General features: G+C 42.5%; 1 protein-coding gene across 1 annotated transcript; it reads left to right on the top strand.

The window, feature by feature from the left end:
• Positions 1–14,036: 14,036 nt before the first annotated feature.
• Positions 14,037–15,669, top strand: LOC308281049 (uncharacterized protein). Its single transcript, XM_080721117.1, has 3 exons — positions 14,037–14,314; positions 14,444–14,540; positions 14,860–15,669. The coding sequence occupies exons 1-3, from the start codon at positions 14,050–14,052 to the stop codon at positions 14,894–14,896; spliced, it is 399 nt and encodes a 132-aa protein (XP_080577243.1). The 5' UTR covers positions 14,037–14,049; the 3' UTR covers positions 14,897–15,669.
• Positions 15,670–15,871: the final 202 nt, after the last annotated feature.

The following is a 15,871-nucleotide window of genomic DNA, read 5'->3' on the forward strand; positions in this document are numbered from 1 at the left end:
GACTTGTTGGATTCTTGTTGTTTTTAATATATAGTGTATCTAATCTACTTTTCTTTTCTTTTTTTTACAGGTTCCTCTCCGAAGGAACCATCACCTTATCGTGGTGGAGAGGTTTGCGTGCCCCAATGAACCTGAGAGCTGCGCTGTCTGGTGCCTAGTGCTCCTGGAAGGGTCTCCCATGGCAAATTGGTCTCTGGCGAGGGGCCTGACTAAGAATGGTTCAAGAAGACCCAAAGAGGATGAGATCATTTCACTCCACCAGACAAGGTAAGCTAAAAGCTGATCTCTGACATGTTCACAAGTCCAAAGATAATCTCAGACAAACATTTGATATTTGATATGGGGCCTTATTCTATAGGGGCCGCCCTAGTGTAGCTGTTTGAGCACACACCTTTCCCGTCATGGGTTCAAACGCAGCCGGGGTCGACGTCAGCGTGGAATTGCGGTCGCAACGGGCCCCTTATTGTAAGATGAAGATGAAGAAGAGAAGAGGAAATAAGAAGATGAAGAAGGACATAATGAAGAGAATACAATGAAGAAGAGGAGGTTGAATGCGTGCCTGATTGTCACGTAAGTATTAACTGAGTAAGTATGGAAAGATGTCCCCTTTAATTACAGGTCATATACAATTGCAGTGCATCCAGGAGATGATTTCTACATGATATTGTAAATGTTCATTATTTAAGTTTTAGATTCTTTGATATGGGGCCGCCCTGGTGTCGCGGTTAGAGCACACGCCTTTCCCGTCGTGGGTTCAAAAGCAGCCGGGGTCGACGTCAGCAAGGAAACGCGGTCGCAAAGGGACCCTTATTCTATAGGGGCCGCCCTAGTGTAGCTGTTTGAGCACATGCCTTTCCCGTCGTGGGTTCAAACGCAGCAAGGGTCGATGTCAGCGTGGAATTGCGGTCGCAACGGGCCCCTTATTGTAAGATGAAGATGAAGAAGAGAAGAGGAAATAAGAAGATGAAGAAGGACATAATGAAGAGAATACAATGATGAAGAGGAGGTTGTATGCGTGCCTGATTGTCACGTAAGTATTAACTGAGTAAGTATGGAAAGATTTCCCCTTTAATTACAGGTCATATACAATTGCAGTGCATCCAGGAGATGATTTCTACATGATATTGTAAATGTTCATTATTTATGTTTTAGATTCTTTGATATGGGGCCGCCCTGGTGTCGCGGTTAGAGCACACGCCTTTCCCGTCGTGGGTTCAAAAGCAGCCGGGGTCGACGTCAGCAAGGAAACGCGGTCGCAAAGGGACCCTTATTCTATAGGGGCCGCCCTAGTGTAGCTGTTTGAGCACATGCCTTTCCCGTCGTGGGTTCAAACGCAGCCGGGGTCGACGTCAGCGTGGAATTGCGGTCGCAACGGGCCCCTTATTGTAAGATGAAGATGAAGAAGAGAAGAGGAAATAAGAAGATGAAGAAGGACATAATGAAGAGAATACAATGAAGAAGAGGAGGTTGTATGCGTGCCTGATTGTCACGTAAGTATTAACTGAGTAAGTATGGAAAGATGTCCCCTTTAATTACAGGTCATATACAATTGCAGTGCATCCAGGAGATGATTTCTACATGATATTGTAAATGTTCATTATTTATGTTTTAGATTCTTTGATATGGGGCCGCCCTGGTGTCGCGGTTAGAGCACACGCCTTTCCCGTCGTGGGTTCAAAAGCAGCCGGGGTCGACGTCAGCAAGGAAACGCGGTCGCAAAGGGACCCTTATTCTATAGGGGCCGCCCTAGTGTAGCTGTTTGAGCACATGCCTTTCCCGTCGTGGGTTCAAACGCAGCCGGGGTCGACGTCAGCGTGGAATTGCGGTCGCAACGGGCCCCTTATTGTAAGATGAAGATGAAGAAGAGAAGAGGAAATAAGAAGATGAAGAAGGACATAATGAAGAGAATACAATGAAGAAGAGGAGGTTGTATGCGTGCCTGATTGTCACGTAAGTATTAACTGAGTAAGTATGGAAAGATGTCCCCTTTAATTACAGGTCATATACAATTGCAGTGCATCCAGGAGATGATTTCTACATGATATTGTAAATGTTCATTATTTATGTTTTAGATTCTTTGATATGGGGCCGCCCTGGTGTCGCGGTTAGAGCACACGCCTTTCCCGTCGTGGGTTCAAAAGCAGCCGGGGTCGACGTCAGCAAGGAAACGCGGTCGCAAAGGGACCCTTATTCTATAGGGGCCGCCCTAGTGTAGCTGTTTGAGCACATGCCTTTCCCGTCGTGGGTTCAAACGCAGCCGGGGTCGACGTCAGCGTGGAATTGCGGTCGCAACGGGCCCCTTATTGTAAGATGAAGATGAAGAAGAGAAGAGGAAATAAGAAGATGAAGAGGGACATAATGAAGAGAATACAATGATGAAGAGGAGGTTGTATGCGTGCCTGATTTTCACGTAAGTATTAACTGAGTAAGTATGGAAAGATTTCACCTTTACTTTACAGGTCATATACAGTTGCAGTGCATCCAGGAGATGATTTCTACATGATATTGTAAATGTTCATTATTTATGTTTTAGATTCTTTGATATGGGGCCGCCCTGTTGTCGCGGTTAGAGCACACGCCTTTCCCGTCGTGGGTTCAAAAGCAGCCGGGGTCGACGTCAGCAAGGAAACGCGGTCGCAAAGGGACCCTTATTCTATAGGGGCCGCCCTAGTGTAGCTGTTTGAGCACATGCCTTTCCCGTCGTGGGTTCAAACGCTGCCGGGGTCGATGTCAGCGTGGAATTGCGGTCGCAAAGGGCCCCTTATTGTAAGATGAAGATGAAGAAGAGAAGAGGAAATAAGAAGATGAAGAGGGACATAATGAAGAGAATACAATGAAGAAGAGGAGGTTGTATGCGTGCCTGATTGTCACGTAAGTATTAACTGAGTAAGTATGGAGAGATTTCCCCTTTAATTACAGGTCATATACAATTGCAGTGCATCCAGGAGATGATTTCTACATGATATTGTAAATGTTCATTATTTATGTTTTAGATTCTTTGATATGGGGCCGCCCTGGTGTCGCGGTTAGAGCACACGCCTTTCCCGTCGTGGGTTCAAAAGCAGCCGGGGTCGACGTCAGCAAGGAAACACGGTCGCAAAGGGACCCTTATTCTATAGGGGCCGCCCTAGTGTAGCTGTTTGAGCACATGCCTTTGCCGTCGTGGGTTCAAACGCTGCCGGGGTCGACGTCAGCGTGGAATTGCGGTCGCAACGGGCCCCTTATTGTAAGATGAAGATGAAGAAGAGAAGAGGAAATAAGAAGATGAAGAGGGACATAATGAAGAGAATACAATGATGAAGAGGAGGTTGTATGCGTGCCTGATTTTCAAGTAAGTATTAACTGAGTAAGTATGGAGAGATTTCCCCTTTAATTACAGGTCATATACAATTGCAATGCATCCAGGAGATGATTTCTACATGATATTGTAAATGTTTATTATTTATTTTTTACGTTCTTTGATCTGTATTGTAATGTGTTCGTTTGATAGGCATCCTATCGTCAGACGAACATTTTATAATTCTTCCTTCTAGCTTGTTAACAAGGTAAGTGGGAAATAATCTGTCTTTAACTCTATTGTTTTTATTATTGTTTTTAGACAACAATAAATGTTTTTCTTTTGTTATAATACCTCCTACTGTAGCTTGTTAACTGGTAATCATGAATATGTTTCCCTTCACTACAGTACTACGCACCTGCTTTATTTTCATCTAGGTATAATCTAGGTATGGTATGAAACAATGTTTACTTGACTGTATTGTTCTAAATTTCATTTCTGACTTGTTGGATTTTTGTTGTTTTTAATATATAGTGTATCTAATCTACTTTTCTTTTTTTTACAGGTTCCTCTCCGAAGGAACCATCACCTTATCGTGGTGGAGAGGTTTGCGTGCCCCAATGAACCTGAGAGCTGCGCTGTCTGGTGCCTAGTGCTCCTGGAAGGGTCTCCCATGGCAAATTGGTCTCTGGCGAGGGGCCTGACTAAGAATGGTTCAAGAAGACCCAAAGAGGATGAGATCATTTCACTCCACCAGACAAGGTAAGCTAAAAGCTGATCTCTGACATGTTCACAAGTCCAAAGATAATCTCAGACAAACATTTGATATTTGATATGGGGCCTTATTCTATAGGGGCCGCCCTAGTGTAGCTGTTTGAGCACACGCCTTTCCCGTCATGGGTTCAAACGCAGCCGGGGTCGACGTCAGCGTGGAATTGCGGTCGCAACGGGCCCCTTATTGTAAGATGAAGATGAAGAAGAGAAGAGGAAATAAGAAGATGAAGAGGGACATAATGAAGAGAATACAATGATGAAGAGGAGGTTGTATGCGTGCCTGATTTTCACGTAAGTATTAACTGAGTAAGTATGGAAAGATGTCCCCTTTACTTTACAGGTCATATACAGTTGCAGTGCATCCAGGAGATGATTTCTACATAATATTGTAAATGTTCATTATTTATGTTTTAGATTCTTTGATATGGGGCCGCCCTGGTGTCGCGGTTAGAGCACACGCCTTTCCCGTCGTGGGTTCAAACGCAGCCGGGGTCGACGTCAGCAAGGAAACGCGGTCGCAAAGGGACCCTTATTCTATAGGGGCCGCCCTAGTGTAGCTGTTTGAGCACACGCGTTTCCCATCGTGGGTTCAAACGCAGCCGGGGTCGACGTCAGCGTGGAATTGCGGTCGCAACGGGCCCCTTATTGTAAGATGAAGAAGAGAAGAGGAAATAAGAAGATGAATAGGGACATAATGAAGAGAATACAATGATGATGAGGAGGTTGTATGCGTGCCTGATTATCACGTAAGTATTAACTGAGTAAGTATGGAAAGATTTCCCCTTTACTTTACAGGTCATATACAGTTGCAGTGCATCCAGGAGATGATTTCTACATGATATTGTAAATGTTCATTATTTATGTTTTAGATTCTTTGATATGGGGCCGCCCTGGTGTCGCGGTTAGAGCACACGCCTTTCCCGTCGTGGGTTCAAAAGCAGCCGGGGTCGACGTCAGCAAGGAAACGCGGTCGCAAAGGGACCCTTATTCTATAGGGGCCGCCCTAGTGTAGCTGTTTGAGCACATGCCTTTCCCGTTGTGGGTTCAAACGCAGCCGGGGTCGACGTCAGCGTGGAATTGCGGTCGCAACGGGCCCCTTATTGTAAGATGAAGATGAAGAAGAGAAGAGGAAATAAGAAGATGAAGAAGGACATAATGAAGAGAATACAATGATGAAGAGGAGGTTGTATGCGTGCCTGATTGTCACGTAAGTATTAACTGAGTAAGTATGGAAAGATTTCCCCTTTAATTACAGGTCATATACAATTGCAGTTTATCCAGGAGATGATTTCTACATGATATTGTAAATGTTCATTATTTATGTTTTAGATTCTTTGATATGGGGCCGCCCTGGTGTCGCGGTTAGAGCACACGCCTTTCCCGTCGTGGGTTCAAAAGCAGCAGGGGTCGACGTCAGCAAGGAAACGCGGTCGCAAAGGGACCCTTATTCTATAGGGGCCGCCCTAGTGTAGCTGTTTGAGCACATGCCTTTCCCGTCGTGGGTTCAAACGCAGCCGGGGTCGACGTCAGCGTGGAATTGCGGTCGCAACGGGCCCCTTATTGTAAGATGAAGATGAAGAAGAGAAGAGGAAATAAGAAGATGAAGAGGGACATAATGAAGAGAATACAATGATGAAGAGGAGGTTGTATGCGTGCCTGATTTTCACGTAAGTATTAACTGAGTAAGTATGGAAAGATTTCACCTTTACTTTACAGGTCATATACAGTTGCAGTGCATCCAGGAGATGATTTCTACATACTATTGTAAATTTGTATTATTTATTCTTTACGTTCTTTGATCTGTATTGTAATGTGTTCGTTTGATAGGCATCCTATCATCAGACGAACATTTTATAATTCTTCCTTCTAGCTTGTTAACAAGGTAAGTGGGAAATAATCTGTCTTTAACTCTATTGTTTTTATTATTGTTTTTAGACAACAATAAATGTTTTTCTTTTGTTATAATACCTCCTACTGTAGCTTGTTAACTGGTAATCATGAATATGTTTCCCTTCACTACAGTACTACGCACCTGCTTTATTTTCATCTAGGTATAATCTAGGTATGGTATGAAACAATGTTTACTTGACTGTATTGTTCTAAATTTCATTTCTGACTTGTTGGATTTTTGTTGTTTTTAATATATAGTGTATCTAATCTACTTTTCTTTTTTTTACAGGTTCCTCTCCGAAGGAACCATCACCTTATCGTGGTGGAGAGGTTTGCGTGCCCCAATGAACCTGAGAGCTGCGCTGTCTGGTGCCTAGTGCTCCTGGAAGGGTCTCCCATGGCAAATTGGTCTCTGGCGAGGGGCCTGACTAAGAATGGTTCAAGAAGACCCAAAGAGGATGAGATCATTTCACTCCACCAGACAAGGTAAGCTAAAAGCTGATCTCTGACATGTTCACAAGTCCAAAGATAATCTCAGACAAACATTTGATATTTGATATGGGGCCTTATTCTATAGGGGCCGCCCTAGTGTAGCTGTTTGAGCACACGCCTTTCCCGTCATGGGTTCAAACGCAGCCGGGGTCGACGTCAGCGTGGAATTGCGGTCGCAACGGGCCCCTTATTGTAAGATGAAGATGAAGAAGAGAAGAGGAAATAAGAAGATGAAGAGGGACATAATGAAGAGAATACAATGATGAAGAGGAGGTTGTATGCGTGCCTGATTTTCACGTAAGTATTAACTGAGTAAGTATGGAAAGATGTCCCCTTTACTTTACAGGTCATATACAGTTGCAGTGCATCCAGGAGATGATTTCTACATAATATTGTAAATGTTCATTATTTATGTTTTAGATTCTTTGATATGGGGCCGCCCTGGTGTCGCGGTTAGAGCACACGCCTTTCCCGTCGTGGGTTCAAACGCAGCCGGGGTCGACGTCAGCAAGGAAACGCGGTCGCAAAGGGACCCTTATTCTATAGGGGCCGCCCTAGTGTAGCTGTTTGAGCACACGCGTTTCCCATCGTGGGTTCAAACGCAGCCGGGGTCGACGTCAGCGTGGAATTGCGGTCGCAACGGGCCCCTTATTGTAAGATGAAGAAGAGAAGAGGAAATAAGAAGATGAATAGGGACATAATGAAGAGAATACAATGATGATGAGGAGGTTGTATGCGTGCCTGATTATCACGTAAGTATTAACTGAGTAAGTATGGAAAGATTTCCCCTTTACTTTACAGGTCATATACAGTTGCAGTGCATCCAGGAGATGATTTCTACATGATATTGTAAATGTTCATTATTTATGTTTTAGATTCTTTGATATGGGGCCGCCCTGGTGTCGCGGTTAGAGCACACGCCTTTCCCGTCGTGGGTTCAAAAGCAGCCGGGGTCGACGTCAGCAAGGAAACGCGGTCGCAAAGGGACCCTTATTCTATAGGGGCCGCCCTAGTGTAGCTGTTTGAGCACATGCCTTTCCCGTTGTGGGTTCAAACGCAGCCGGGGTCGACGTCAGCGTGGAATTGCGGTCGCAACGGGCCCCTTATTGTAAGATGAAGATGAAGAAGAGAAGAGGAAATAAGAAGATGAAGAAGGACATAATGAAGAGAATACAATGATGAAGAGGAGGTTGTATGCGTGCCTGATTGTCACGTAAGTATTAACTGAGTAAGTATGGAAAGATTTCCCCTTTAATTACAGGTCATATACAATTGCAGTTTATCCAGGAGATGATTTCTACATGATATTGTAAATGTTCATTATTTATGTTTTAGATTCTTTGATATGGGGCCGCCCTGGTGTCGCGGTTAGAGCACACGCCTTTCCCGTCGTGGGTTCAAAAGCAGCAGGGGTCGACGTCAGCAAGGAAACGCGGTCGCAAAGGGACCCTTATTCTATAGGGGCCGCCCTAGTGTAGCTGTTTGAGCACATGCCTTTCCCGTCGTGGGTTCAAACGCAGCCGGGGTCGACGTCAGCGTGGAATTGCGGTCGCAACGGGCCCCTTATTGTAAGATGAAGATGAAGAAGAGAAGAGGAAATAAGAAGATGAAGAGGGACATAATGAAGAGAATACAATGATGAAGAGGAGGTTGTATGCGTGCCTGATTTTCACGTAAGTATTAACTGAGTAAGTATGGAAAGATTTCACCTTTACTTTACAGGTCATATACAGTTGCAGTGCATCCAGGAGATGATTTCTACATACTATTGTAAATTTGTATTATTTATTCTTTACGTTCTTTGATCTGTATTGTAATGTGTTCGTTTGATAGGCATCCTATCATCAGACGAACATTTTATAATTCTTCCTTCTAGCTTGTTAACAAGGTAAGTGGGAAATAATCTGTCTTTAACTCTATTGTTTTTATTATTGTTTTTAGACAACAATAAATGTTTTTCTTTTGTTATAATACCTCCTACTGTAGCTTGTTAACTGGTAATCATGAATATGTTTCCCTTCACTACAGTACTACGCACCTGCTTTATTTTCATCTAGGTATAATCTAGGTATGGTATGAAACAATGTTTACTTGACTGTATTGTTCTAAATTTCATTTCTGACTTGTTGGATTCTTGTTGTTTTTAATATATAGTGTATCTAATCTACTTTTCTTTTCTTTTTTTTACAGGTTCCTCTCCGAAGGAACCATCACCTTATCGTGGTGGAGAGGTTTGCGTGCCCCAATGAACCTGAGAGCTGCGCTGTCTGGTGCCTAGTGCTCCTGGAAGGGTCTCCCATGGCAAATTGGTCTCTGGCGAGGGGCCTGACTAAGAATGGTTCAAGAAGACCCAAAGAGGATGAGATCATTTCACTCCACCAGACAAGGTAAGCTAAAAGCTGATCTCTGACATGTTCACAAGTCCAAAGATAATCTCAGACAAACATTTGATATTTGATATGGGGGCTTATTCTATAGGGGCCGCCCTAGTGTAGCTGTTTGAGCACACGCCTTTCCCGTCATGGGTTCAAACGCAGCCGGGGTCGACGTCAGCAAGGAAACGCGGTCGCAAAGGGACCCTTATTCTATAGGGGCCGCCCTAGTGTAGCTGTTTGAGCACACGCCTTTCCCGTCGTGGGTTCAAACGCAGCCGGGGTCGACGTCAGCGTGGAATTGCGGTCGCAACGGGCCCCTTATTGTAAGATGAAGAAGAGAAGAGGAAATAAGAAGATGAAGAGGGACATAATGAAGAGAATACAATGATGAAGAGGAGGTTGTATGCGTGCCTGATTTTCACGTAAGTATTAACTGAGTAAGTATGGAAAGATGTCCCCTTTACTTAACAGGTCATATACAGTTGCAGTGCATCCAGGAGATGATTTCTACATAATATTGTAAATGTTCATTATTTATGTTTTAGATTCTTTGATATGGGGCCGCCCTGGTGTCGCGGTTAGAGCACACGCCTTTCCCGTCGTGGGTTCAAAAGCAGCCGGGGTCGACGTCAGCAAGGAAACGCGGTCGCAAAGGGACCCTTATTCTATAGGGGCCGCCCTAGTGTAGCTGTTTGAGCACATGCCTTTCCCGTCGTGGGTTCAAACGCAGCCGGGGTCGACGTCAGCGTGGAATTGCGGTCGCAACGGGCCCCTTATTGTAAGATGAAGAAGAGAAGAGGAAATAAGAAGATGAAGAGGGACATAATGAAGAGAAAACAATGATGAAGAGGAGGTTGTATGCGTGCCTGATTTTCAAGTAAGTATTAACTGAGTAAGTATGGAGAGATTACCCCTTTAATTAAAGGTCATATACAGTTGCAATGCATCCAGGAGATGATTTCTACATGATATTGTAAATGTTTATTATTTATTTTTTACGTTCTTTGATCTGTATTGTAATGTGTTCGTTTGATAGGCATCCTATCGTCAGACGAACATTTTATAATTCTTCCTTCTAGCTTGTTAACAAGGTAAGTGGGAAATAATCTGTCTTTAACTGTATTGTTTTTATTATTGTTTTTAGACAACAATAAATGTTTTTCTTTTGTTATAATACCTCCTACTGTAGCTTGTTAACTGGTAATCATGAATATGTTTCCCTTCACTACAGTACTACGGACCTGCTTTATTTTCATCTAGGTATAATCTAGGTATGGTATGAAACAATGTTTACTTGACTGTATTGTTCTAAATTTCATTTCTGACTTGTTGGATTCTTGTTGTTTTTAATATATAGTGTATCTAATCTACTTTTCTTTTCTTTTTTTTACAGGTTCCTCTCCGAAGGAACCATCACCTTATCGTGGTGGAGAGGTTTGCGTGCCCCAATGAACCTGAGAGCTGCGCTGTCTGGTGCCTAGTGCTCCTGGAAGGGTCTCCCATGGCAAATTGGTCTCTGGCGAGGGGCCTGACTAAGAATGGTTCAAGAAGACCCAAAGAGGATGAGATCATTTCACTCCACCAGACAAGGTAAGCTAAAAGCTGATCTCTGACATGTTCACAAGTCCAAAGATAATCTCAGACAAACATTTGATATTTGATATGGGGCCTTATTCTATAGGGGCCGCCCTAGTGTAGCTGTTTGAGCACACGCCTTTCCCGTCATGGGTTCAAACGCAGCCGGGGTCGACGTCAGCGTGGAATTGCGGTCGCAACGGGCCCCTTATTGTAAGATGAAGAAGAGAAGAGGAAATAAGAAGATGAATAGGGACATAATGAAGAGAATACAATGATGATGAGGAGGTTGTATGTGTGCCTGATTTTCACGTAAGTATTAACTGAGTAAGTATGGAAAGATTTCCCCTTTACTTTACAGGTCATATACAGTTGCAGTGCATCCAGGAGATGATTTCTACATGATATTATTAATGTTCATTATTTATGTTTTAGATTCTTTGATATGGGGCCGCCCTGGTGTCGCGGTTAGAGCACACGCCTTTCCCGCCGTGGGTTCAAAAGCAGCCGGCGTCGACGTCAGCAAGGAAACGCGGTCGCAACGGGCCCCTTATTGTAAGATGAAGATGAAGAAGAGAAGAGGAAATAAGAAGATGAAGAAGGACATAATGAAGAGAATACAATGATGAAGAGGAGGTTGTATGCGTGCCTGATTGTCACGTAAGTGTTAACTGAGTAAGTATGGAAAGATTTCCCCTTTAATTACAGGTCATATACAGTTGCAGTGCATCCAGGAGATGATTTCTACATGATATTGTAAATGTTCATTATTTATGTTTTAGATTCTTTGATATGGGGCCGCCCTGGTGTCGCGGTTAGAGCACACGCCTTTCCCGTCGTGGGTTCAAAAGCAGCCGGGGTCGAAGTCAGCAAGGAAACGCGGTCGCAAAGGGACCCTTATTCTATAGGGGCCGCCCTAGTGTAGCTGTTTGAGCACATGCCTTTCCCGTCGTGGGTTCAAACGCAGCCGGGGTCGACGTCAGCGTGGAATTGCGGTCGCAACGGGCCCCTTATTGTAAGATGAAGATGAAGAAGAGAAGAGGAAATAAGAAGATGAAGAGGGACATAATGAAGAGAATACAATGATGAAGAGGAGGTTGTATGCGTGCCTGATAAGTATTAACTGAGTAAGTATGGAGAGATTTCCCCTTTAATTACAGGTCATATACAGTTGCAATGCATCCAGGAGATGATTTCTACATGATATTGTAAATGTTTATTATTTATTTTTTACGTTCTTTGATCTGTATTGTAATGTGTTCGTTTGATAGGCATCCTATCGTCAGACGAACATTTTATAATTCTTCCTTCTAGCTTGTTAACAAGGTAAGTGGGAAATAATCTGTCTTTAACTGTATTGTACTGTATAAACTGTGGAACACTTCATAGAGAGAGCCTTGCTGCTAATACTGATTATTTTGTATTGCATTTCGTACTGTTGGATTGAGTTTTTTTTACTCTCATGTTACCAAAGCAGCAGACAAATAAGAGACTATAATAGACTGCATATAGATAATGCTTTTGTTATCATCAAAGCTCCTCAGCTTAGCTGCTCTGTTCAAGTTAGATTTGGTAGATCTGTGTCATGAGAAATGACACATTTGTCAACGGCCTATGCACCCTAGAGGAGCAAAGGGCTTAAGTCAAGTAAGTCAAGTGTCATGAGACGTGCCATTTTACTCTACAGAGGTTTCCGTTCTGTATTTCACTGGAACATGTACGTATATTGAAACAGGAAATAGTGTGTGGTGTGCTGTCCGTGCTCTCTGAGGGGTCGCAAACCGCGTTATTGGAAATCACACCTGAGTTCTGGGCGGAGCCGTTTGTTTACACATCCGTCGGCAGGTTAGTTACTCAGAGCGTTAGTTTCACTGAGGTTAAGGTTAGGGTTAGGGTTAGGCATAGTTTTACTGAGGTTAAGGTTAGGGTTAGGGTTAGGCATAGTTTTACTGAGGTTAAGGTTAGGGTTAGGGTTAGAGTTAGGGTTAGGTTTAAGTGATCGCACCTCTGTGCGGTCCAAGCGAACAAAAAGGAGCGCTCCCTAGCGCCAGTTCAGCCAATCAAAAGCTTCCATGGGCGGGGTTTGCCCAGAACTCGGGTGTGATTTCCAATAACGCTGTAAGACCAGTGATAGGACAAGTGGTTTTCATAGGTTACTAGGAAATACAGCTGCACAAAACCATTTCTTCAGAAGCATGAGAACGGAAACATCTCCTAGCCAAGTGTTAAATAAAATTATAATAAAACTAATGTTTGGCAACTGTAGAAATAGTTAAGGATACATGTAGAAATAAAGTATGTCCTCTTTAGGAAAAAGTTAACTTTAATTACTATCTATTTATTGCAGACTTTGAACAGGGATGGAGGTTTCTTCCATCCAACTCTTACGGGGCAAGTTGTAGCAGCCAAACTGTGGAATGATCTTCCACCCCACGTTAGAGCGTCTCAAACCCTAGCTGCCTGTGTTTAAATCACGTTTGAAAACTCACTTGCACTCCTTGGCGTTCGAAGCTTCTGACTGAGAGTTGCTGTGTCTTTATGAGTGTACAGTACTTTGGTTCAATACTGTTGTTTTGTGCTTTATAAATAAAGGGTTAGGGTTTAATAGGGTTAGTGAATTGGATTGGGTGCTTGCACAACAATCTGTGAAGAGTAAACGAGAGAGAGAGGGGGGGGGGGGCAAACATATTAGTAGCTTAACGACTAGCACTAGTCTTTTTTTTGTCCAATGTATTTGTATCTATATTCATAACGTTTACATAAGAACATATAAATGCATTTGAAATTAAATATAAATTTTACTTTTCAGGATTTCAATTCAAAAATAGCAAAAATACACGTCTCGCTGTTTTGAGCTTATAGATTGGCTGTTTTTGCTATTTCTGACTGTATATTCAATGTGGCCCCCTGGAGTGAGTGTGAAAAGTTGCTCACCCCTTCTCTTGTCTAATGTTTCAAACAAACAGGATGCCTTACAACTTGATTTATAATTGTGTAATTGTTGTCACTCTGATATGTGTGAATTGTGCTAATGTTGCCCTGACAGTCATATCACCTCATGTTTTACAGTAATGAACACATCTGACCTGGTGGAGGTGAAGAGCCTTATAAGAACTGTTGGAGGATCCATCATTCTGCCTACCCCGATTAAACAGGATGGAGTTCTATCTTTCAATGATACTGTTATTGCTATGGTTTTGGACAATAAAAGCAAGACCATGGTGAATCATTTTAAGGACAAACTTCACTGGAATAACACCTCTCGGCGTTTTACCATCACAGGACTGCAAAGAAATTATTCAGGGATTTATAAAATAGACAATATAAATACACATGTTGTTACATTGTATAATCTCATTGTCTATGGTAAGTTACCTTTTCTTTGCCTGTGAGTAATGCTAATAAACAGTTATAAACAATGTAGGCCCACGACCCAGACTGTTGCCTCCCACAATTTTCAAATGCTTCCATCATTCCGTCATCTATAACATTCGGAGATTGTGAGATAGTCGTCTGGCTACGCAAGACTATAAACAATGTAAATGGTAAGGCATGGTCCCAACAACTAGCCTAATTCTGGTTAGTTTGAAAGTGTGTCTTAGGGTTTCCAAATGCAGAGAAGCCATGTCTTTATGTCCACTAAATGTGTCCTCAGATGCTGCACCGATGCCTGCTGTGAACGTCTCTGATGTGAGCAGTGAGAGCTGCAGCTTGGTGTGTTTCATAGAGAAGGATGATGAGACAGTTCTCTACTGGTACAAAGGAGAGAAGATAGTGAACCAGAGCAGCAGCCTTCCCTCTCTTCCTCTCACTGTAGATATGGAGGGACTGAACTCCTCTTACAGCTGTGTGGCTGCCAACCCTGCTAGCAACAACACACTGTCACTCAACATCACAACACTCTGCAGTGACAGTGACAACAGCCTTACAAGTAAGGACAGTTCCACCACATTTCATAAACAACTTATTGTTTTTCTTTTATCTTTAGTCCTATCTTTCTCATAATGAATGAGCTAGTGTTGCTAATGTTGATTTCATACTGTATGTTCACCACTCACAGATGAAGACAGTAGGATAGGATACTGTTGCTTGCTGTTACTGGTTGCTGTTGTTATCATCACAGCAAACCTTGTTGTGATAATAAAGACGGAAAGAAGGTAAGAATCTATTATTAATTTGCATTACTTTATAAATCTGCCTATAGTATTTCTCCCTTTAACCAGGCAGACAATTAAGAACACATTCTTATTTACAACTGTGGCAAGAGTGAAGGCCTCTAGAGGGCGAGTGTCTAAAATATAAAAAATAAACACAACAAATTTTATTTTATTTTTTATATTCAGTATTGTATGTACATTGGTCTTCAGAATATCTGACTGAGGAGACAAATTAAAGTCTTCTCATGTATGTTATCTTTTGACTTACCTCCAACTCCCCCTTGTGGAGAATAAGACATATCCCTCCACTCCCCTGCAGAGTGAAGCAGCTGACAGGTTGCAGTATGCAGCTCTGAGCTTCAACCACAACTCAACCAGGAGACAAAGACACAGAGAGGTCATCAATTCACCCTTTGTCAAGTCCCGCCCTTTGTCCCACCCCTCTTGACACCCATTGGTTGCTGTGTCTTGGTGGGACACTCGGTGGGACACTCCATCCACTACCATTTTAATTTGGTTGCTTCAAATTGTTATTCTGTGTGTTCAATTCTAATTTCAAACCTGGTTTCAGTAAAATGGAGCTGCTCAGTGGCAGCATAGTGACTCAGCATGTTTTTTAAATGTTTTTATTTCTCCAAAGATTATGTTTTAGCAAATTCAACATAAAAAAGGCGGAACCAGGGCGGGACAAGGCAGATAAAGCCTTGTCCCGCTAGTTGGTCAGTCAGGGACCAACCAGAAGGCTAACAAAGGGTGAATTACTCTGCAGTGAGACATCAAAACATCAGTGGTGTAAAGTAACTAAGTAGATCTAAGTACTGTACTTAAGTACAACTTTGAGTTATTTGTACTTTACTTGAGTATTTCCAATTCCCACTACTTTTACTTCTACTCCACCACATATCTGATCCAAATATTGTACTTTTACTCCACTACAATTATTTGAAAACTTTAGTTATTATAGTTACTTTGAAGATGTAAATGATTATTTATAAAACATACATTAATCCACTCTATTTGAAAATAGACAATCTACAAGCTCACAACGTGTCACATCGCAACGCATTGTGAGTTTGTAGATCTGCTAATTTCAAACATTTTGTTATTTTACTTTTGGTACTTTAAGGATATTTTGATGCCAATACTTTTGTATTTTGAATTCCTGACTTAATACTTGTAACAGAGTATTTCTACACTGCAGTCTTAATACCTTTTTCTTAATAAAACATTTTAGTACTTTATCCACCACTGGAAAACATGGAGTAAGAATGTTCCTTCTGCTGACTCTATGGATGAGTAACCGTGATATCATTCACTGACAGGTTTATGAA

This window comes from Nannobrachium achirus (genome assembly GCF_963921795.1).
Source record: "Nannobrachium achirus genome assembly, chromosome: 3".
Lineage (NCBI taxonomy): Eukaryota > Metazoa > Chordata > Actinopteri > Myctophiformes > Myctophidae > Nannobrachium > Nannobrachium achirus.

What these genes read in the sequence shown, in the direction of transcription:
- LOC308281049 (XM_080721117.1), top strand. Translation starts at nt 14,050, where the DNA reads ATGCCTGCTGTGAACGTCTCTGATGTGAGCAGTGAGAGCTGCAGCTTG. An exon ending in CAGTGACAACAGCCTTACAA is followed by an intron (nt 14,315 to 14,443) that starts GTAAGGACAGTT and finishes CACCACTCACAG; the next exon opens with ATGAAGACAGTAGGATAGGA. An exon ending in ATAATAAAGACGGAAAGAAG is followed by an intron (nt 14,541 to 14,859) that starts GTAAGAATCTAT and finishes ACTCCCCTGCAG; the next exon opens with AGTGAAGCAGCTGACAGGTT.